Source organism: Megalobrama amblycephala, linkage group LG10 (genome assembly GCF_018812025.1).
Source record: "Megalobrama amblycephala isolate DHTTF-2021 linkage group LG10, ASM1881202v1, whole genome shotgun sequence".
Lineage (NCBI taxonomy): Eukaryota > Metazoa > Chordata > Actinopteri > Cypriniformes > Xenocyprididae > Megalobrama > Megalobrama amblycephala.
Window position 1 is genome coordinate 2,926,080 of NC_063053.1, and position 25,221 is coordinate 2,951,300.

General features: G+C 35.8%; 2 protein-coding genes across 7 annotated transcripts in view; one reads left to right on the forward strand and one right to left on the reverse strand.

The window, feature by feature from the left end:
* arid4b (AT-rich interaction domain 4B) overlaps positions 1-5,514 on the reverse strand; it is a 91,540-nt gene extending 86,026 nt beyond the window's left edge. For 2 of the 5 annotated variants that reach the window (XM_048203956.1, XM_048203955.1), the window contains exon 1: positions 5,184-5,514. The gene's annotated coding sequence lies outside the window, so the exon portion shown is untranslated. Of the gene's footprint in view, positions 1-2,340; positions 2,364-5,183 lie in introns of those variants that run through there. The other 3 variants (XM_048203953.1, XM_048203952.1, XM_048203954.1) reach the window with 3 other exon arrangements.
* A 1,372-nt stretch (positions 5,515-6,886) lies between these two features.
* The window catches only part of ggps1 (geranylgeranyl diphosphate synthase 1), a 30,708-nt gene continuing 12,373 nt past the window's right edge, over positions 6,887-25,221 (forward strand). Inside the window, exons 1-3 of one of the 2 annotated variants that reach the window (XM_048203958.1) lie at positions 6,887-7,232; positions 11,808-11,905; positions 15,798-15,868. In XM_048203958.1, coding sequence (XP_048059915.1) covers positions 11,833-11,905; positions 15,798-15,868 — 144 coding nt within the window. In that variant the 5' untranslated portion in view covers positions 6,887-7,232; positions 11,808-11,832. The remainder of the gene's footprint in view (positions 7,233-11,807; positions 11,906-15,797; positions 15,869-25,221) is intronic. The other variant, XM_048203959.1, reaches the window with a different exon arrangement.

The window sequence follows — 25,221 nt, forward strand, 5'->3', positions numbered from 1 at the left end:
TGCTTGAGTGTGTTGTTAACCGGGAGGCACAGACATCTGCAGCTGTAGATATACTTCCTGCTGGTGGTCGAGACCATTAATGCTATGTAAGCTGTTTTTAACACACTTTTATTCAGCCTCGAAATCTAATACATTTGTGATTATCATTTACTTTTTCAGATGTAGTGCACAGACAATATAGACCAACAAGAAACTTTCAAGTCTACTGTGCGTGCAGCATTATATTTTCAAATCAATTACAAAAATCAATCAGTCATAATGATCTTTACTATAAAGATCCTAGCAATATTGGTAATACTTTGATTTGAGATAAATATAATTTAATTTAACTTATATATTTTTTTTATTGTAAACAAATGAAAACGTATTGCAAATCGTTAACGGTTTACCTTTGGATAATTTGTTTTGGTCTCAAACAAGGAAACCATTTATCACATATTCGCACCTTCTGATGAACATAAAAAACTAATCTTATGTGGGGTTTTTTCATATTCTTATTTTTGTTTTCATCACACTTTACTCTAATTCACCAAATGGAAACAATAAATCCAAAATGGATTTTAACAGCTTGAATATTTTATCTCTACATGTGGGAATGAAACGAAATTTTATTCCCTTAAAACTCATCTTTGATTAACAAAATGGCATATTTAAAGTTTTTCCTGTGAAAACAATGTCTCATGCCTTAAAATAGCTTGAATGTAACTCTACACCCTTGCTTAATTTAATATACACGGATCAATGAATATGCAAATCAGCCCCGCCTCCACTCGCTCACGCCAGCTCAGAGATCCACTCGGTCAACTTACTGAAACACTGCACAATTGTAGCGCTCTTTACAACACCAGACATATAACGGTAATTAATATGATTAGCCTTTTGCGTGACTATGTTATCAAACAGCTAATAATAATTTGCTAATGTCAGACAGCTGAATTCTAACAATTTGTATCCTTACAAATGCTTTAAACAACTCAGAACGTCAGTGGAGAAAGGCATATAGTTCATCATAACATCGTAATTTACATCATACACTGCCGTATTGCTAAATCTACACTATTTTTCATATCAACAGAAAAATATACTGGGATAACCTGGCTTCTCTCAAGACTCCCCTGCAAGATCACTGTTAATGATATGCTAAAGCCCGTGGCACATTGACGTGATTGGTTACAAGGTAGTTTGTGACGTCACAGACACCAGCGATTACAAACCGCGGGTCTTTTCTCACTGCAGTTTTAAAGAGAAAATACTCAGCAATATGAATTTGCACATGGTTTGTCTTAAAGCATATTTAAAACACCACATAGTCATAAACAACATTAAAAACTTGGTTTTCACCACAGGGGTCTTTAATTTACAGAGACAACTCATTTGTAAGATAATTTCATTGAAGAGTGTAAAAACTGTGCATCGTCACAGCAATATTAACTCAACTAATGAATTAGGGCCAGAACTATGCATTTGTCAACCAATAGCTATGTTTACATCCACCTATTTTTATACGCATTTTGGGATATCGCTTTAAAAAAAAGCTAGGTGGAAACGCCAAGTTGAGTATAAATTATAAAAATGCGTATAAAAAAACGTATGGAGTAGGATAAATTTTTATGCAATACGAAAACATGCACACAAACTATAAATGAAACACTTTTACCAAATAAATTCCTTGATGCGCATCAAAAAAGACATGTGACTTTGCAATGGCACTGTACCAACCAGGGGACCAATCTCATTGCACAGCATCTGAAATTTATTTTAAATGCAAATAATTTATTATATACAAAAACTATTATATACAGTGGCTTCTAATGCAGAAACTTCCATTTTTCTTAGTAATATTTAATGCCAGTTTATCAGGAACTGACTCTTTTGTTCTCTTCGTCACTGGATGGAAACAGTGCTTTACTCACAAATGTTTTATGCGATATTCCAAATTTGCGCGCAAGTTAAATGCGCAACTTTGAATGGAAACATAGCTAATGACAGACAGGGGAAATGTTCAGTGGAAACCTGTCTGAAAACAGTCTTTGCGTGTGCAATTGAGCCTTAGTTACTGTTGCTTTGTCCGACAAGCCATGGTTCTGTGACGCCACACAGAGTGAAAAATACATCGCAGAGAAAAGAGGACACTGACAACACGTCAACAGACAAGACAGAGCAGGTTGCTTATGATATTAAACAAAGTCCCAGCTTTCAAATTGTGTAATTTTTGTAAGAAATTTGAACAGTAAAAACAGTTTTGTTGCTCTTTAATGTGCCGTGACAGATCACTGTAGCACCTCAGCTTAAAGGGATAGTTCACCCAAAAATAAAAAAAAATGATGTTTATCTGCTTACCCCCAGCGCATCCAAGATGTAAGTGACTTTGTTTCTTCAGTAGAACATAAATGATGATTTTTAACTCCAACCGTTGAGATCGCATTACAGCAGAGAATTCAAATGTCACAAAAGTGTGGCTCATTAACCTCTGCCTGCTCTAGCTGCGTTCAAACACGCGAGCCGTAGGCTGTTTCCTTCAGCACAGCAGCACATGAGTTGTTTGTATTTTGCTCGCGATGTGGTCAGAACTGGAGTTTGAATACGAACACATGAAAAATACGATTGTTATTATGATATAAGCGCATATGATCGGTTTCAGCGCGGAGCTCCGCGATGAGTTTAATAACACTAGCCACGTGGCACGTAGCTCATACAGAATAAAGTATCCGTGTTTAAAGTTTTTATTTCACACATTCTCCTGCACCAAACATTAACCAGCACTGTATAGTTACGCACACATATTTCTTCTTCAAATGAATTATATGTGCAAACTGGACACTGATACAGTGGTGAAGCCTATCTGAACGCGACGACACGATTATTCTAATAGACAAAAGACTGATTTTGAGACTGCAGTGCTCGTAAACGTAATCAAAGTAGCCTATTATTAGCCCTATTAAATATTCTTTCGCATTTCTCCCTTGTGCTTGGGAGTTTGTTGTCATTTTCTCCGTGCTCATATATTAATATTCATTATTCTGTATAATGAGTGTGTTCTATGTCTGTGCTTCATTGGTTGTTCTCTCCCCTCTTCCCCCCCTCTACACTCCAACTTTTCCAGAGCTTTACACGCCCATTTTAACAGAGTTTTTGCAGCTCAGAGGTGTGAACGACCAGGGTAAAACAGGGGGGTTTCATGACCCTTTAAGTCATCTACATCTTAGGTAAGCAGATAAACATCAAATTTTCATTTTTGGGTGAACTATCCCTTTAAGCAGCTCATGAACCGATCATCTCTTCCTACTAGTTAATTAATAGCATCAAATAAACATGAATGAACATCAGAAGGAATATTGTTTCAAATGCGGAAAGACGTCAGTACACTCCATTTTTCAAGTTCAAGTCCACCGAGGTTAATCTTCTAACTCCTGACTGCTTTGTCGGACAAAATGGCAGATTTGGCGTTATGACTGGTTAGATCGCCTGTCAATCAAACTCAGCGAAGGGTCATTTCCAACAGAATTTTAAAAAAAACAAAACCTTAGTCCAATTGGTCATTTAAGGTTTCTAACTTCCCAGACTTGGTCACTGAATTAACCCAACCCCCATCACTTCAACCACACGCCCTCTCAACAAAGCCCCGCCCTCCACAGACATCCCAGCAATGTCAGCACAAATTGATTGACGGACAAAGCGCGTTTCTGATTGGCTAAGACAAGGACGGACCGCTCCCCTTACTCTTTTAGTCGTTTACACAGCCTGTGGCTGTCACAGAGACAGTTGTGATTTGTAAAGACACCTATTCTGTCAGCTAATAAGGACATTTTATTTGTAATATATGCTTACAGCAGCCGTAAGTGTTTCAGCCGTTTATATAATGACCGCGTGTCGAAATCAACGTGATTTTTTCTTCACCACAGAAGCGCGAACTCTCTGCTCAGAACGAAGTTGAGAAGTAAAACGAGTAAAACAACCAAAGTTAAACTACTAGAGAAAGTTAAACGAGAGAAACAGTAGTCTGCGTGCACGGGTTCGCGTAATGTCGACTGCGCTACAGCATTATGACGCCATTTCTGTGCCACACAACTGCAGTCGCTTGACATCGACATTCTTATCATTGCGACGTTCAACGTACAAAACAACGAAATCTGTCGCCCCCACTCTTTATAGCTGCAAGACATGTTGACTTCGTGAAGTGGGACGACAGCGACATTGCCATTTCGAATAAAGCCAAACTAGACGGTTAAATCACAAAGAACTGACACGAGACCTGTTTAAATGGAGGCGACAAAGCTCGGCTACAAAATGCTGACGGCTTGTGTGCAACACGATCAACACAATGAAGGCTTTCCGAACAAGGTCAACCCAAACAGGGTTTGTACAACTTGCTGCGATCGGGGAAATCGGACTTATTTTCTTTCGACATCTCCCGTCAACTGAATGGAAAACAAATGCGTCGCCGCGAGCCTGACGACAATGTCACCTCAAACAATAACTAACGTCCGTGTCGTCGAAATAGAGCCGATTATCTTGGCAAATATAACAATTAACGTTAGCTTGGTTGACAACTAACGTTACCAGACGGTGTAAATGAAAATCTGCTCGCCAGCCATTTCTGTTCAGGCTCAAAAACATCCGTAGAAATCGACGAGGATGATCCAGAGGAAGCCAAAGCTCGTGATAAACACATAAATAGTCGATATTGAGATGAGTGAACATCCAGAATCGAAAACTACAACATTGTTGATTCATTCGTGCGCGAGAGTTGTACGTTAAAGAGCGAGTGATCATTGTGTACATAATCCAATCTCGCGCATTTGTCCTGTCAAAACTCAACGCTTTTTTAGTCTAAATATCTCTTTCGATCAAACAAAGCCTTACGTAAGGGATCCAGCAAGGCAGATCAGCTATTTGAAAAAGAAAGTGGTCGAGTTTTTTTGGTAAATTCCTACACAACATCTGCTGACGGCGATACAAGTGAAGCCCAAAGTTGTACAGTCTACTAATAAAGGCGAACAAAAAGTCCCCCGCTGTTTAGATGCACTATTAAACCTTGAGAAAACAATAAAAAAAAACCCGTCAAAATAGACGATTCAGCTGCAGTCGCGTGAATAACGCTAACAAGTGATGATTTAGTTGAACACTGAAGCTCGACGCAGCGTAGTTTTCTTTCGATCAACGTCTCTAACATAATGTCCTACCTGATATATATCCGACAGATCGCGATGTTCCTCCGTTAAATTAGTAATCCATTGGACAATCGAGGAAAATCATCGACGATCAACGCTGGAAACGTCGTCCGAAAATGTAGGAAAGGTGTCGGGATGCGAATCCGACAAAACAGCTCGGCAATCGCACTCGTTTTCTCTGTGGTAATCCTCTCCGCTTCTGAAACGGACTGAAGGATTGATACACAAACCTCCCACTGTGGATACTGCGCGCGCACATTGGCTGCCTCACGCGCACCAACCGCCCCGTTCGCTTTCTATTGGAAGGTAAAATCGGAGAAACGTAATTTAATCGCAAAGATACACGGGACTTGTATGTTTTGAATATGACACCCGCGCTGTATCGTCGCTGGGACGGTGGAACACACAATGATGACGTGAACTACATTTCCCAAAGTTCAACAGTGAGGGGAAATATTCCCAGGCTCCACCCACTTTCACGCGCCTGCGCTTCGCGCACAATTAAATCTGAGGGAGTCTAAACGCTTATTCGAATACAAGAAATAACCAACATTATTCGAGATATTCAGCATTATTGTTTTCATGTTCTGGTTGAATGTTTAGGCACTACTACACGGCATCGTTTGTTATCCGTAAAATATTGCAAAGCTGGTTGGCACTTGCATGTTTTTAAAATGACATTCACGAAAATGTAAAAATAATAACAACATTCAGTGTCATATATAATCTTACAGTACATCTGCAATCAAAATACTGTGATTAAGAAAAGGTCTAAAAATTATTTTAATTATAATTAATATATTATAGTATAAGTGTAAATATATGTGTGTATATGTAATATGAATATGTAAATGTATATATATATATATTTAAATTGTATAAGTGTAAATATATGTGTTTATATGTATATATAATATGAATATGTAAATGTATATGTGTGTGTGTGTGTATAAATGTAAATATGTGTATATATAATATATGTATATATACACACACATTTATATTTGTGTGTATATATATATATATATATATTGTATGTGTAAATATGTGTATATATGTATATATAATATATGTATATTTAAATGTATATATATAGTATAAATGTGAATATGCATATATATAATATGTGTGTGTGTGTATATATATATATGTATTTGTATTTGTATATATATGAATATGTATATATAATGTGTGTATGTATATATACAAAAATAAATATATATATACATATACATATATTATATATAAATATATACACACATATATTTACACTTATACTATATATATATATATATATATGAATATGTATGTGTATGTATGTATATGTATATGAATATGTATATATAATGTGTGTATGTATATATACAAAAATAAATATATATATACATATACATATATTATATATAAATATATACACACATATATTTACACTTATACTATATATATATATATTTATGAATATGTATGTGTATGTATGTATATGTATATGAATATGTATATATAATGTGTGTATGTATATATACAAAAATAAATATATACATATACATATATTATATATAAATATATACACACATATATTTACACTTATACTATATATATATATATATATATATATATATATATATAGTATAATATTTATAGTATTTTGTGTATATACTACATTTACCATAGTTCAGTGCTGGTTTAACATTTCTTCAGGCCCCACCCACTTTCTGCGCGTGCTCTCTGTGGACTCCATGGCGTATTTAAGCGCGAGCAGCAGGGATGAGTGAGCTTCCTGTCAAACCCAGACATGACAGATCAACTGAAGGGTCTCTGGCGCGTCTTAAATATCTATTCTTTCTTCATATGACGGGATATTAGAGCATTAAAGATGATGAGGTGCCGTTTTGATTGCGTTCTAAACGAGTTGTGAATCGAAGTGGAGTTAAATTACCGTCTTTGGCTAACTGGCTAATGCTAGCGAGCTGGCTGTGCCTGAAAAAAAAATCGAAAGCGGAAGAGTGACGTGCTGGATTACGAAAGCGGAAGTGCTAGAGTGCAGATTTTTCGATCGGAAAGGTGGGTGGGGCATTTATTTTACTTTGTTACCTTACTGATTTTACTTAAAGCAAAATAATTGTTATTATTATAAATGTACGTTATTGTAACCGTTAATTATACATGTAGGCAACATTAAATAACAAATACATGCTATTTATTATGTTTTTATTTAATTATTATTATTATTATTATTATTTATTATTTTTATTATTAAATGTGCATTTGTGAATATTTAGCTACGATTATAATATTAAATTAAATTGTTTGGCAAATTACCAGTACATTTAAATCACAATAGTAAGCATGATTATGATGATCATCCTTTTTTTTTGTTCTAAACTGTTTATTTTGCACATAATACTTGTTATACCATTACTTGGTAAAGTAATCATAAAGCAAGGCTTTTAGTTAAAAGCACATTGTGTTGTCAGTGAAAGCTCAAAGAGAAGAGATTGTGTGTGTCTGAGTGATGGGATGGACTGCAGAAGCATGTCACTGTTGTGTCCATGAAATTGTTTATGAGTCAGTGCTGCACTTCCATGACAGCGACATGCTGTAATAAATTGGTCCTATTGATGCTTAAGCTCTTGTCTACTGTTTCGTGTCACTACAATTGCTGAGATGTAAGTGATTGAATGTTTATTATGACCCAGTTAGATTTACTCTGAAGAATTGCAATACTAGACAGGGCTCAACACAAGGATTTTTTTCTGCTGGCCCGGTTGGGTTCAAATTTGCTCAAATTGGTTCAAATTTTTACTTCCCCCGCCAAAATTTTCACTGGCCCCACAAAAACAAATTAATAAAAGTAAAAGACAAGAAAATGGGCCTATAAAATAATCATAGATATTGTTTTCGTTGTCTTTGTTACATTTAACCTCAATAAATAGGGTTATGACACCAAAAGCTACTAGATTAACTATATTATATATATATTTTAAATATTGTTAGACAAATAAACAGTAAGTAATAAAATAGTAACAAATAATCAAATTACGAGTAATGGCACAAATAAATACGACAGAACAAACATATAAATGAAATAAATGGTGCTTTTCAAGTTTTTCATGTAGGTTTAAACAGGAGATTTTCAGGTACAGAAATTGTAATCTAATGTATAACTATAGAATTATAGAATAGATTAACTTTATTAAAGTTAATCAGTCAAGAGCAGTTATAGATGCATAACTTTTTTTAATGTTGAAAATATAAAACGTTAAATACTGTTATTTGAAATTATTAAAAAATATGAAGACACCTTAAATGTGAAATTAAACCCACCAGTAGGTGGCAGCAAATCACTATTAATGAGTGAGTCATTGAAATTCAACCGATTCATTCAAACGGCTGATTAATTCAGGAAGTGTTGCTCAGAGACGCAAAACAATTCTGTGGACTTTGGTACTATTTTTGTTGGCGAAAGAGCGAAACAAGCGATTTGGTGTCTAAAATGTAAGTCACTTGATATTAAGTTCTTGTTCATTAAACTGTACGTTACACTGAATAAAATCAATATCACATTTGTAATCATGTTAATATTTGGAGAAAAACAGCGCTCTTTGTAATATTGGTTAACTATATTAAATTATATAAATATGAAATATATACAGGGGCATTTTTGAATTCTGGGTCATTCTAAAGGCATTTTAGTAGACTAAATCGTGCACTCTAAATATGCACGCGCACTTGTCTAACCTACTAGACTATGTCACGTAGTGCATGCGTGCACTCAATGGGTGTGTTTTTGTTTGTTTTTTGTAAAGTGAGGGACATACTCGATAATTTCGGATCGTTAAATCAACAATTACGATATCATAGACTATATATATCGCATACCCTACAGCACTTGCCCGATCGGGCAAGTGACCGTTCCATCTACTGTCCCATCGGGCAGTCCTTATTGTTGAGTCCTGCTAGATCTTTGTTTTAATAGGCATGACTCATTTAAAACCTGATGTTATAAATTGCAACATTTTATTTGGTCATCATGTGCACTGTAAACCCAAATAAGTTTGCCTCAGATTTTTTGAGTTTTGCCATCTAACCAATTTAAGTTAAGAAATTCAAAGTTGAAGTAAGCAGAACTGGCAGATTTTTATTTTGCACTCTTAAATTTTAATTGTTCTTAACTTTAAATGTTTGAGTACACTAATTCACTCAAAATTATCATATAACCTCAAAGTTAACATTTTTATCAGTGTAAACTTATCTAGCTATAACTAGCTAATTAAGAAAATGTTAATTTGCTAACATGTTAACAATAGTATGGTATAGCACTTGCTAAATGAGTATATCAATATAAAGCATTAAAGGGTTAGTTCACCCAAAAATGAAAATAATGTCATTAATTACTCACCCTCATGCCGTTCTACACCCCTAAGACCTTCATTCATCTTCAGAACGCAAATTAAGATATTTTTGATGAAATCCGATGGCTCAGTGAGGCCTGCATAGGCAGCAACGACATTTCCTCTCTCAAGATCCATTAATGTACTAAAAACATATTTAAATCAGTTCATGTGAGTACAGTGGTTCAATATTAATATTATAAAGCGAGGAGAAAAAAAACACAAAAAAAAAAAACCCTAAATAACGACTTATATAGTGATGGCCGATTTCAAAACACTGCTTCTGGAAGCTTCGGAGTGTTATGAATCTTTTGTGTCGAATCATGATTCGGATCGCGTGTCAAACTGCTGAAATCACATGACTTTGGCGCTCTGAATCATGATTTGATACGCTGATTCATTATGCTCCGAAGCCTCATGAAGCAGTGTTTTGAAATCGGCCATCACTATATAAGTCGTTATTTTTTTTTTTGTGGTTATTTTTGTTTTTTTTCTCCTCGCTTTATAATATTAATATTGAACCACTGTACTCACATGAACTGATTTGAATATGTTTTTAGTACATTAATGGATCTTGAGAGAGGAAATGTCATTGCTGGCTATGCAGGCCTCACTGAGCCATCGGATTTCAACAAAATATCTTAATTTGTGTTCTGAAGATTAACAAAGGTCTTACGGGTGTGGAACGACATGAGGGTGAGTAATTAATTACATTATTTTCATTTTTGGGTGAACTAACCCTTTAATATACTTATTCACAAACTAATCCGCATGCGCTACTTGTCAACATGATGGTAACTCTCCAAAAACCCACATTAACAGAAACTAAATTAGCATAACAAAACACAAATCACTACTAAATCTCCCTCTTAACATTAATCTTGCACAAAAAAAAACAAAACAAAAACATAACACTTAATTTTAGAATGACTCTCCCTTTCGAGTGCAATGGGCAAAGCATGCTGGAAAATAGAAATCCCAGCCTAGTTTCAGTTAAACTTAAATTTGTCTAAATTAAAATAAATAAGTTCAAAAAAAACTTTAATATATCAGTTCTGTGAACTTGAAAGAAAAAGAAAGTGCTAAATACTCATAAAAGTTAATTTAACTAATTTGTTTAATTTAAGTTTGTCCTACTCAAACCAATTATTTTGAGCATTAGGGATTACAGTAGGGTTTTTCATTCAAAATGATGAGTAATTAATAAATAAATAAGCCAATTAATCTGTTACAGTAATTTTAACCATGGTTTAGGAGTGATTTTAGAGCTGAATCATCCTTTATCCTTGTAAAATCACTGTATTGCAGCTTTGAGTGCGTCTTTGCATTTATACAGTGGCGATAAAACACCATTGTTGAATAAATAGTTAGTTTTTTAATCATAAAAATAAAAATTGAGCATTTAATCATAAGGCTTTAGGTCAAAATGTTGAACTCCATATGTGTGTATATGCACTATTATTAAACAGTTTGGGGTCTGTAAACATTTATTTTTTTTAATACTTTTATTCAGTAAGGTTACATTAAATTGGTCAAAAGTGACAGTAAAGACATTTATGATGTTAAATTCCTGTTTCAAATAAATTATGTTCTTTTGAACAGTCTATTCATCAAAGAATCCTGAAAAATAAAATAAATCGCAGTTTCCACAAAAATATGAACTGTTTTCAACATTTATAATAATCAGCATATTAGAATGATTTCTGAAGGATCATGTGACACTGAAGACTGATGATGCTGAAAAATCACATTTTAAAATTATATTAAAATATAATACATTTATTTATAGTAATATTTCACAAGATTACTGTTTTTAATCAAATAATACAGCCTTGGTAAGCAGAAGAGAATGTTTTTCAAAGACATTTTCAAAATTGTAATCCGAAACTTAAGGATATTGCATTTTATATACACTTGATATACTTTAATGAAACATTATTATACATTTCTTTCAAAGGTAAATTAGATTGAGCGCTACTGAAATAGGATTGCACATGTTCTGGAACAAATTATGCCCTGCTTACTGTGGGAAAACCCCAAAGTGTTCCGACACCGCATGCATAATGTTAGGAGTTCACCAGGAAGTAAAGCAAATTGAATTAATGACAACTCAGCCGAGAATAATTGGCTGTGTGTCTGGCATTTAGTCAGACCTTCCATAAGAGACGTAATGAGCGATGACTGTATTGTAGAGGCTGTGTTTTTACTCTCGCTCTCTCTCTCTCTCTCTCTCTCTCTCTCTCAGCAGGTTTCTTTGTAGAAACGGAGGGATGGATGGAGACAAAAGAGCAACTTCTGAAAGGATTCTTCTGGAACCGTACATGTACTTGTTACAACTGCCAGGTAAGGGATTACACATGTAGTTTATTTTTATCTGCTGAAGAAATAGATCACAGAGAAAAAAATGTATATATATTTACTCACCATCATGTCATTCAAAAACTGTGGCTCTCTACCGTGAAAAACTGACAGTCAAAGCAGTAGCTGAGTGTGATTGAACTTTAGGTTATTTAAAGGGGTCCTTGATTATGATTTGACTTTCTTAACTTTAGTTAGTGTGTAATGTTGCTGTTTGATCATAAACAACATCTGCAAAGTTACGACGTTCAAAGTTCAATGCAAAGAGAGATATTTTCTTTTACAGAAATCACTTTTTAAGGACTACAACAAGCGGCTGGTAGGGACTACAACAAGCTTCTTCCTGGGTTAGTGACATCACAAACCCTACAATTTACATAAACCCCGCCCCTGAGAACATGCAACAAAGGGGGCGGGGCCATGTTGGGCTGCTTTAGAGAAGAGGAAGAGTTGTTGTAGTAGAGTGTTGTTGACATGCTGTCATTTTACTTCACAAACGAGGATCAATTCAACACAAAAGATGAACATGACGGCACATGCTAGTGGATGAGTTGAATCAACTCCACAGCAACTGCATAAATTTATCCACTAACCATTCAGAAACGTCCAGTTTCATTCTAAAAGTTGACCATAACAAATTTATTAATGAATTGACAGCCCTAAATATAATGCAGTCTGATTAAACCGACAAACCTTCATTTTTGTGTAAATGAAGATCTTTGGCCAGTGTTGCCAAGTAATCAATAATTTTTCCTCCCATCTCATATTTTCTTCCATCACCATGTCCCTTTAGGGACTCCTTTTTTCTGCCTTGTGAAACTGAAAAAAAATGACATTTGAATCTGTAAAAGTACAAATATAGCCTTTGAGTAATATAAGAGGTCAGATATAGGTGGAAAACAGCATGTCACATTGTTGAAAGCTGCTGTCACTGCTTGACATTTCATGTCAACTACCCATTTTGTGGTATAAGCATCATCATCCTATAAGTCAGAAGAGCTCAGCATTCATACAGGAAGTCTGCAGTCAGCACAATGCAGAACAAATGACAATTTTGTGTCTATTATTAGTTTCTCCTGCTGTTGTCTCATGTAAGAACCATCAATAACTATTAGATTCTGTGAAGTCACAATTGTTGTTCAAGGACTATTTGTGATTTGTTTTGTTCCACATACAAAATAAAGTGTTGGCTCAACAAGGAAAAATTAAGTTGCTCCAACTACCAGAGTTGTAGCCCTGGAAACGATTAATCTTATGTTCATTAAAATGTTGTCTGAATGCTTTAATGGGAACCCCATGTGCAGCATTTTTATCTTAGAAAATGATGGCTGCGTTAATGTTTTTAAAATTCTGTCAACTTCTGTTTCCTACCATCTCGCAGAATTAAATCTCTCTCTCTTTTCGCTGGTCTTAAGAAGCGAAAATGTTTTAATTTGATCTGCAGTAAAACCCTGCTGAGTCTTAAAGAGCGTTTCCACCTAATATTCAGTTTGCTGAATATTAGAGAGCGGGAGGAGAAATACTGCTGCAGCATCAGAACCCGCTCTGTTGTTTTCCTGTCGTCCTCTTGCAATTTTAATGATGTCTTCTGTGACAGTATGTGGAAGCCCTGCGCGGGTGATGCAGAGATGGTCCTCTTGGCTAGTTTTTGCAGAGGTCAGGGAAGAAATCACTGAGGAACTGAAATTGAACAGAGGTCTCCGCTGGTGAAGGGCAAAGAAAGTTCTTTCAAAAAAGGAAAACAGACGCACATGTGATTGAGAAAGACTGCCAGTAGGTCATTCATTTGCATTTAAGAGGGTGAATCTCATTAAAACGTGTGCAAGTCACATTTCACCCCAGAATCAAAAGAGGTCTCGTTGATGCAATTAATCCAGATGCTTTACTCTCGGGTAGGGCTGAAACTAACAATTATTTTGATAATTGATTTTTTTTTTTTTTTTTTTTTTTTGATCAACTAATCAGATGAAAATCTAAAAATTATTATTATACATGAAAAAATATATTATTTCAAAAATAAAATTTTATTTGAATCCATTATTTTGTAGGGTACCTATAGTGCCCCTTTAACAAGATGTAATATAAGTCTCTGGTGTCCTCAGAATGTGTGTGTGAAGTTTCAGCTCAAAATCCCCCACAGATCATTTATTATAGCTTGTCAAATTTGCCCCTATTTGGGTGTGAGCAAAAACACGCCGTTTTTGTGTGTGTCCTTTTAAATGCAAATGAGCGACTGTTCCCCGCCCCCTTTCCAGAAGAGGGCGGAGCTTTAACAGCTCAACAACAACAAAGCTGGAGAATCTCACGCAGCCAAAATGACAAGTTTTCAGCCTTACATTGTTCAAACCGGAGTCGACACTGATGGAGAGACTCAGGAAGAAGTTACAACTTTTAGACGTTTCTGAATGGTTAGTGGATAAATTTATGTAGTTGCTGTGGAGTTGATTCAACTCATCCACTAGCATGTGCCGTCAAGTTCATCTTTTTTGTTGAATTGACCCTCGTTTGTGAAGTAAAATGACAGCATGACAACAACACTCTACTACAACAACTCTTCCTCTTCTCTAAAGCAGCCCAACATGGCCCCACCCCCTTTGTTGTGTGTTCTCGGGGGCGGGGTTTATGTAAATTTCAGGGTTAGTGATGTCACCAACCCGGGAAGAAATTCGTTGTAGTCCCTACCAGCCATTTGTTGTAGTCCTTATAAAAAAAATATATATATAAAAATCTCTCCCTTTGCATTGAACTTTGAGCGTCGTAACTATTTCATGAGATTCATCCAACTGTTTCCATTAGTAAAGGGCAAACTGAATTATTTCAAAAAGGGAAACCGTGGCACATGAAGTGAAGGAGTAACACTGCCATTAAGTCATTAGATAGTGCAACCTGCAGTAACTCAGTGAAGGCTTGAGTTACAGGAAGCTAGAGAGGAAAAGGCTCATGAATGGAGATGAAGTGATTCGTTCTGAGCATTTGTTTGCTGAAGACCATTTGCTGTATAATCTGAGCTCTTCAATCTTCAAGCTGCAAGTTTTAAAAGGTGGTTAAAAACAGTTCTATTGATTTATGACAGTATTGAGACTTTAGCCACTGCTTGTTTCATGTATCATGATGATAAATGATTATCGAACATAAAATGAACCTGCAGCTATAATGCAAAAACAGCAGCTGGATAAAAAAAAATCCATCAAATTTATTTGCCATTGTACTTGTGATGCTATTATTATTCATGATTAAATGGACAAAATTTGAAAGCTGAGACTTTGTTTCTTATTAGAAGTAACCAAGAAGAAAGCTGTTTGTAATTGTTGTATGAGAGGCGCATTACAAATAATGTTTGGTGTAGGGAAAACCGCAGACCTGGCTTGAACTGCGAGTGATTCACGGGGTCAAATAGAGCCTGCTTTAACGTCACTATTTTTAAACGTTATTGTCGCGTTAACTTCGACAGCCCTAAATTCAACATGAGAGATTTTCTTCACACACAGTATGAGTTGCAGTCCGAACACGTTTTTCCGCCCCTTTTTGATTAACTGGATATAATCGGCCCTTATCATTGTCTGTTTGTTTAACAAACGTTAACCAATACCGATTATTGGCCGATATATCGGTGCATCCCTAATCTGTTTGTCTTATTGCAAATGCATGCATTGCTGTGAGATTTTGTGCTAGACAATAAGAAATGCCATTGTCAAAATGTTATTTTCTGTTGAAAAACATCAATAAAAAAGTTAAACTAAACAACTCCTTTCACTTTATTGGAGAAGAAAGACAAATGTTTTTGTGAGGTTTTTATGGAAAGTTGTGGGAAACATTATGTTTGCGGTGCAACTAATTCTGATATCTTGTCATCTCTCCCTCTTTTCTCTGTTGATAGGAAAACAAGTCAGAACAAAACTCTCTCAAGCATTCAACCACTGGCTCAATGTCCCAGAGGATAAACTTCAGGTAAGGGTTCATTTGTGTTTATCAAGAAATGTTTTAGTGTTGCTGGATTGACAATATTGTTTAAATGCATCGTGGAAGGTGGAAAACATTACGTTCTTTGAATTGAATAGAATATTGTAGTCTGATCATTTAGCAGTTCATGCTGCTTTTGAGGCGATTGTCTCACACACACTCTCACACACACACACACACACACACACACACACACACACACACACACAAAAATGACTCATTCTTGTTACTGGAATGCAAGCTTCTTTTTTTTTTTTTGAGTTTTCCATTATTCCTAATGATTCTCTATAGTATTGAATATCAGTGATCAGTCTTAAATTTGGATCTGCTTCTCAAACAAAGCTATTGTTTGACTTTGAAGACTTCGGATAAAATGTCTAAGATGTGTGAATGGGTGTTTCGATTTGGTTTAATTGTACAATAGCTGTTGTTTTTAAGGACTCTGTTTAAGGACTACAACAAATGGCTGGTAGGGACTACAACAAGCTTGTTCCTGGTTTGGTGACATCACAGACCCCAAAATTTACATAAACCCCGCCCCCAAGAACACACAACAAAGGGGGCGGGGCCATGTTGGGCTGCTTTAGAGAAGAGGAAGAGTTGTTGTAGTAGAGTGTTGTTGACATGCCGTCATTTTACACCGGACTGCTTCACAAACGAGGGTCAATTCAACACAAAAGATGAACATGACGGCACATGCTAGTGGATGAGTTGAATCAACTCCACAGCAACTACATCAATTTATCCACTAACCATTCAGAAACGTCCAGTTTCATTCTAAAAGTTGTAACTTCTTCCTGAGTCTCTCCATCAGTGTCGACTCCGGTTTGAACAATGTAAGGCTGAAAACTTTCGTCATTTTGTCTGCGTGAGATTCTCCAGCTTTGTTGTTGTTGAGCTGTTAAAGCTCCGCCCTCTTCTGGAAAGTGTTTTCCTCTCATTTGCATTTAAAGGGACACACACAAAAATGGTGTGTTTTTGCTCACACCCAAATAGAGGCAAATTTGACAAGCTATAATAAATGATCTGTGGGGTATTTTGAGCTGAAATTTCACAGACACATTCTGGAGACACCAGAGACTTACATCTTGTGAAAAGGGGCATAATAGGTCACCTTTAAAGGGTTAATTCACCCAAAAATGAAAATTGTGTAATTAATTACTCACCCTCATGTCGTTCTATACCCGTAAGACCTTCGTTCATCTTCAGAACACAAATTAAGATATTTCTGTTGAAATCCGATGGCTCAGTGAGGCCTGCATAGCCAGCAATGGAACTTCCTCTCTCAAGATCCATTAATGTACTAAAACATATTTAAATCAGTTCATGTGAGTACAGTGGTTCAATATTAATATTATAAAGCGAGGGGAATATTTTTGGTGTGCCAAAAAAACGAAATAATGACTTGTACAGTGATGGCCAATTTCAAAACACTGCTTCAGGAAGCTTCGGAGCGTTACGAATTGAATCAGCGGTTCTGAGCGCCAAAATCATGTGATTTCAGCAGTTTGATACATGATCCGAATCACTGATATCGGCCATCACTAAATAAGTCGTTATTTATTTTTTTTGGTGCACAAAAAAATATTCTTGTCTCTTTATAATATTAATATTGAACCACTGTACACACATGAACTGATTTAAATATGTTTTTAGTACATTAATGGATCTTGAGAGAGGAAATGTCATTGCTGGCTATGCAGGCCTCACTGAGCCATCGGATTTCAACAAAAATATCTTAATTTGTGTTCTGAAGATTAACGAAGGTCTTACGGGTGTGGAACGGCATGAGGGTGAGTAATAAATAACATTTTCATTTTTGGGTGAACTAACCCTTTAATGTGATAGTGTTTTTTCATTATATTACAGTTTAAAATATTGTAATATGATGCTTTAAATATGCATAAGCTATTTATTTTTTGGAGGGGTGACATGATCTGTGCACGTTATTGACAGGGTTTGTTGTTAGATTGTAACTGAGTGAAAGTCATCTAAGTTGTCTGTTAAATCAACACACATTATGGTAAATTTTTCAGTCAACTTGTTGTTGCCGAGGGCAAAGTGTGAACCGACGTAAAGCAGCAGATCAGTTTCACTTCTGTTCTGCTTAAGAACTTGGCAGAAAACCTGCTATCGGCTGCTCTCTGAAAGTCTTTTTAACAACCTACTGTCTTTGTTTGCTAATTAAGAGAACAGTTGTTATTGCATAACATTGGATTTTGTCTTGAATCAACAACTAGTCTAAATGTTCCTAACATTGAACATGACTTATGTTAATTAAGATTTCATGTACCAGTGATGCAGCTTTGCATGATCATTTTCCCTCTCTCTGACCCTTGCCTGTTTCTGAATTGCTGATGCACCTTTAATACTTTAATATGTAAATGGAGTTGGTTATGATATTTTGTTGGTGGTTAGATGCTTGTGATGTCATAACCTCAATTTGCATGGCATAAAATTGGTGATTTCTTGTTACTGTATTTCATCAGATTACACGGCTGCTTTTAAGTGTCTGTCAATTGTTGAGGGTTTTTTTTTTTGTGCAAACTGGTCATTTCCTGTTTTGTCTTTTTTTTTTTCTCTGCACTGGCGTGGCAGAGGCTGAAAATGATCAATGCAAATGCATTTTAGCTGTTAATCATCACAGCATGCGCCATTTTCAGCATTCTGGCCTTCAAATTGAGTTGATGACAAGGGATAGTGTTACAGCAGAGAGAGAAATAGACGCACATGCAGGATCCAAGAAGCTTTTCTTTGATCGGTTATTGATTTTGTCATTTACTTTTGCAGAATAAAGAAAATTGGGCAAAATATTAAAAATATGCTTTCTGTATAACTGAAGTATGTATTCTTTTTGGTAAATCAGCATAATATAAGTAATAGTCTATTTACCTACATTATATTTGTGTGGGGAACAGACTGAAATTAAGTCATTATTGATTAATAATCTTTTGCCACAGCTGTCAAATCTCATTCGCATTGGCGTTAAATTAAAAAAATGGTACTTTAAGACATGCAGCACCTGTTTGTGCCAGGTTTGATATCATCTGCTCCAAATGTGCTCGACTCTGAATTGCCTAAACGAGTCGTCAGGAATTCGAATCCCACCTCCGTGATGGCCACACGCCACTGGGTAACACATTTGCCTAATTCCCATACATGTTCTTCATTGGCTGCCCATGAACAACATCTATTTTGATGCATCCTCAAACGCTGTAGCTGTTCATGTTGTGTAAATGTCAAAGACATTTCTTAGTACTTTGTAAAACAGATCTTGCTCCATCCTCAAACTTTAATGTTACATCAGTCTTCCACATTAGTGCTCAGCTAACACTATTATTGATATAGTTAATGATACAGTTTCCACATGTGCACCGCATTAAATTAGAAATATACACATTGGTTTGTTGATGGACATACTCTTGTTAATGCTGATGTAGAGGAATTACAGTTGCAACATCTCATAATACGTCAAACTGAGTAGCGTATCACTGAGAAACGTCCTGCTCAAGTCGATGGAGGTTCTGGTTGAATGACTAGTTCTTCCAATGTTTCATCATCAGAATCGCGCTAGGATTGATATGGTAAAATCGACTCTATCGTTACTGTCTTTACAGTGTGTACAATCGCTGAGCTTTAGGAAGTCTCCGGAATGGTAATGGGCGTTTGTTTCCGACTTTAAACACTCTAAGCGGTAGACCAATCACAACAGACTAGGCCATCTGACCAATCGGAGGCTCTCGGAAAGGAGTGATTTAGAGAGACTGAATCATCAGACGAGTCGTTTGAGAATCATTGAAAAATGTGGTGATGTGCAATGTATATTATAAGAAAATTAAAGCCTTTTTTTACCTTTGATGCATGTAAACCTGTTATTGATCTCCGAAAAAAAATAATAGCGTAGGTCACACACAGTTTCTGCCACATATAGAGTACATATAGAGTAATATTGCATCCTTCATATCTCCGAAAAGTCTTTAGTTTTATCATATTTATAAAAGATAGATACGCTGTACTGACACTTTCATAAAAAACCCGAGCTCTTGGAGGCGTGTCTGCCGTCAGTGCCGTGGGCGGAGCTAAAGAGTCACGAGCGCACGCAGCTTTTGCGTAGAGATCGTCTGTAAGCTGTGACATCATTATAAATGAAAAGGGAACAAAAACGTTTGTGTTTACATTATATGCACTTGCACACCGATTGCCAACAAAACAGACATCTGATGCAGCTTTACTCGCCGCCCGCGATCTGCAAATCCAGCACCAAACTGGGACTTGTTTACAAAGCATTCATCACCGAAATCCCGGGAACAAACAAACAATATGCGTGCAACTCTGTTGCTGCCTCAGAAAAACAAACTTCATCCTCTGTTCCCTTAACGCTGGGTTCTTTGAGAAGCTGAAAAAAAGGTAATCTTTCCCTCACAACCAAAAACACACTCCTTCGGTGACAGGAGCTGCATCTCATTTCGGAGGCTGCGTCCTCTGGAGGTCACATTTGTAGGCTGAATACTTCATCAAGGATCTTTTTGAAGAAAAGTAACCATAATAAAATTGACTGATATTCATTGTGAGGTGTAAAATACTGTAATTTCTTTCTTGTGTTGCAATCTAACGCTTATTTTTCTTACATGAGACTGTCTCTGATGTATGCAGCCTACGAAGGGTGCAGCCCCTGAATTGGGACACAACCATTGTTGAAAAATCTCTCGGCTTCTTTATCCCGAACGAAGCACGTTGATGGGCGTGCTCTTGCTCTGGGTGGTGTGTGTGTGTGTGTGCGCGCACGCGCTTATTAGAGAGAAGTGCTTATACAAGGAATTCCGCCCTTTATGACGTGATACAGGCCAACATGTCCACAACCGGAAGTAGAGTATTTGGCACAGAAATAATGTCATACGTCCAATTTGTGATTTGAAACTTTGATCATGTTTAGCACGAGAATGCAACTCTTTAACAGTGTAAATAAGTCAGAATGCATGAAATAGCATTACACCCCCCCTTTAAGAACCTTTAAAATAGCATAATAGGGGCACTTTTTTGTTGTTGTTGTTCCTTCTGACCCATTTGGATTATTAGTAATACACCCCATCATCAGACTACTAATTTTTACATTTTTGTTAAATGTTACACTTTGTTTGCAAATGTTTGAAACAACTGATCATATGCTTATCTTTAGAGCATGAAACAGAAACTGCGCTTGATTTCTCTTTCCTATTGTGTCGTATATATCCGAGTGAAACAGAAGAACAAATGTAGGGCGGGACTTGATTTTGTCCACGGGGAATTGACTGGATGGTTGTGGTTTGCAGTTGGTGGATCTCACATGAGTGACAGGTTTCATCAGAGAAGAGATGTCACTGCAAGAGGGAGGGGAAGATATTTGATTTCATGCTGACTTTAATATTGAGCCCCTCTTTGAAAAAATATATGCATGATGCATAGATGAGCTACAGTATTGATTATCAGTGATCAGTCTTAAATTTGGGTCTGCTTCTCAAACAAGGCTATTGTTTGACTTTGGAAGACCTTTAATGCATTGCACAAGATGAGTGAATACAAGTCTCTTTTGTATGGTTTAACTGCCCAGCAGTTGTTGTTTTTAAGGCAAGACACTACAGGCAAAAACAGTTGGTTTTTTTATGCACTGATCAATTTTGAGATTTTGGACTGTTTGGCTTTCCATAAATATGGTTATTTGTTTTCTGGCTGTTGACAGTGTTTTCTGATTTCTGCAGTGATAAACAGAGAAATCCAAAATCTACTCTGTAAAAACCTTTTAATATGTCAAGAAAAATCAAACACAAATTTTAAATCAGGCTTTATCCAATGTTCAGATTTCTGTTTTGGAAATGTATGCAAATTAGTGTATATTTAATTTGCATATTTTAACACAAAACTTCTTAATGTAATCACTCAACTGGGAAGTATGGTGATCGGTTATTTATTTTACCATATTCAGCTGTAATGTCTTGCCTCAAATGTGCAAAAGTTTTTTTTTAAATAAATGTGGCTGAATGACTTTTTAAATGTAGGTTAGATGATCAGATATGAAATCTGTATATCTTATGTGTTTTTGACCTTTACACACACACACACACACACACACACACACACACACACACACACACACACACACACACACACACACACACAGCCTGATAGCAGTGAATGTTTCTGGTTGGTTGAGTGTGTAAGTGTAGATTTCCAGTGTGTATGAAAAGGTGAAATCTCATTACGCCCGTTAAACCCCTTCATATAGTTACGGCAACAATACACAATGCTCTAAGCAGTGCTCTACATGCCTGTGCTAAACAATCGAGCAGATTTGCAGGATCTGGAAAACCTTTCGCTGGCTGGATATTCTGTGAGTGGAAAAAGGAAAAACAAAATGTAATTCATTTTTTGGCAATCCAGCTGTTTTCTCTCTGACTCCAGCATTGCAGATCTGTACTGCTCCCGTTTCACTCGGATATACGGCACAATAGGGAAGAAAAGACTTCCGTTTCAAGTTGCATGTATGATGTGATAGGAAAGATATATTGTCATGGTGAGCGTTGTTAATTAGCATTAAACTAGCCATACTGAAGGCTTTAGTCTGCGAGCGATCATACTGAACTTGTAACTCGACTGGTGACTAAGCTATGCTAATCTTGTCATTGTGAATCAGCTGATCTCCATCCGTGCGCTATGTTATCTGCTAAGTCCGTCAGATCACATTCAACAGCTCTCCTTTTATCCTGAATATTTCATTAAAGCTCTTCAGACAGGGGAAAGTCAGCCGATCGTGCCAGTAACGCTGTTTTACGCGGCCTGTCTTCTCCGCTTCCAGGTTTATTTGATCTTGTGAACAGAAAACAACTTCCCTTTCTGATGTGTGCAATGTGGTCGGAGGTGTAGTAGCTCTGGTTGAATTATTATAAGGGTTGTTTATATCAGGTAGGTTTTTTCTGCTATACAGGGTGTGAATTTTTAATCATCCCAGCAATTTTCATGTTCATATGAAAAAAAAATTTTTTTTACACCCATTGTGTTTGCTGTAATATAGACAAGAATCTTTTTGAAGTCATGTTTTGTTTCAAATAAAGTACATTATCATTCAATTATTTAGTTTTTTGATTATAAAGCTGTAGTAAATGTCTGGTCATGATTACAGCGCTTGCTTTGACAGAAATTCAGTCTGAAACTCAAAGCAGACATTTTCAGCGAATTTGAAAATGATTGTCACTCATATTTTGACATTGCAGGAATATTTTTGATTGATTGAATGATGAATATGCATTCATTTGCTGCAATATGCTGGTCAATTAAGTAATTAAGTGATGTATCTTTTTATTGAAGTCACTGTTTGTATTTTAAATATAGTACACATGCCTTATGGACTACTTATGGTGTGCTTTATGCCGTTTTTGTAGCTTGGTAGAATAAAATCACATCTTTTGTTGTGTGAAAAACTGGAGCTCAGACATTGTGCCTTAGATTTAGGGTTGAACGATCAAAATAAATTTGAAACTATGATATGACAAGTCTAGGGCCCTATGAAATCTGTTTTATTTTTTCCCAAATTCCGTTTTTTTTTTTCTTTTTTTTTTTTTTTGACTCCATTTTAATGGTTAAATTAAATTTTAGTAATCAGAAAGCATGTCTGATTAATTGAAATAATGAATCTTGTCCAATTTACCAACAATTTAATAAGTTTAACAAAAAAAATTACATTTTTTAGGGCCCTATGATTTATTCTTTCCCCTCAAATTTTATTTTTTACCAAATTCTGTTTTCTGGATTCCATTTTAATGGTTTAATTCCATTTTAATAATCAAAAAGCATGTCTAATTAATTGAATTCTTAAAAACAACAATATTTATTAAATAATTTTTTTTTTTTTTTTTTCAGAAGTTCTGTTGTGTATTTAAATTTTTTCTGGCAATCAAATGAACGCATACCATTTAATTTATCTTTTAATCATGAAATTAAACTTTTTTTTTTTGTCAAACAATGTGCTGCACAACAGAGCTTTACAGTTCAAATTAAAACATGGAAGAAACACTGAGATTATTGTTTAAAATATATTTTAATAATTTGTTAAATTAATTTATCTAAATTCTACTGTACAACAGTAATATGTTTCTGTCAAGTTAAATCGAACTTTTATTTTGACGGTTTGCCTAGAGCTTTGAGTTTCTCTGTGTTTATGATGGTAGTTTTCTCAAACGAAGCGGTTAAGTGCTGATGAAGAGACTTTCAGAGCAGGAGATGAATTTGTGCGTTCATATAGTGAGGCGACAGAGGACGAAAACACCGTGAGCGTCTCACGTGCTTCAGCGTGCGCGCGCCCGCACGATTGTGTGTGAGGTAAATGAAACTGCGCTTCCGCATCATTCATTTCAGAGTCACACAGGCATGCAGGATTCATGTTTAAATAGTCTTTTTGTGGTTTAATATTCACAGACACTAGTCTATATCGTGATTTAATTTAAGTGTGCTGACCTGCTTTTAATTCACTCATCAAAAATGACAAATTCCGTGACATTCCGCGTTATATAGCAAATTCCGTTTTTATGAATGGATTCCGCAATTCCGTGATCAGGGAAATTATAGGGCCCTACAAGTCCCTCCAATAATTAGAAATGACAAAATTGGATGCCATTTTATGTTGTTAGGATGAAAAAAAGGTTAAAAAGTTACATTTTTAGTCTGGTCTGTCTCGGCGGTCTAACAGCGCTCGTCAATGTCAAAATGATTGAGGTGGCCAATCAAATCAAAGTAGGCGGGGTTTACCGTTCACCGAAGTAGAGTGTGAATTCTATCGCGACACGTCGGTTTAACGTTGAAAGAAAGTGAGGTAAGATGGAAATAGCGAAACATTTAATACGGTACGTTTTGCGCTAGAAATTTTAAAAGACCGACAGTGATGCAAACTACTCGACTTTTTTTTTTTTTCTCAAATACGGCCATATACAAATAAAAGTAGCCTACATGTAATGCAAATATTTGCAAATAGTTCAAAAATGATTTTCCAACTAGAATTGGACTTAGAATTTCTTTCAATGTTCTGTTTATTTTTGCTTTATAAAAAATTGGTCCCCCCAATGTTCAAGACATGGTTGCGTCCTTGATATGACTTGGTGTGATTATTAAAACAGAAAGTCTGTGGTTTATGTACACTCTAAACCTGAATAAGTTGGGCTAACTTAAAAAAAAAAGAGGTAATCCGTTACATCAAATTGAGTTTTGATGTTCCCAATTTTAAGTAAGCAGAACTATCAAGTTTTGAGTTTGTAGAACTCATGCATGTTAATTGCTCCTAACTTGAAGTACTGAGTTTTGATAACAATTAACATAAG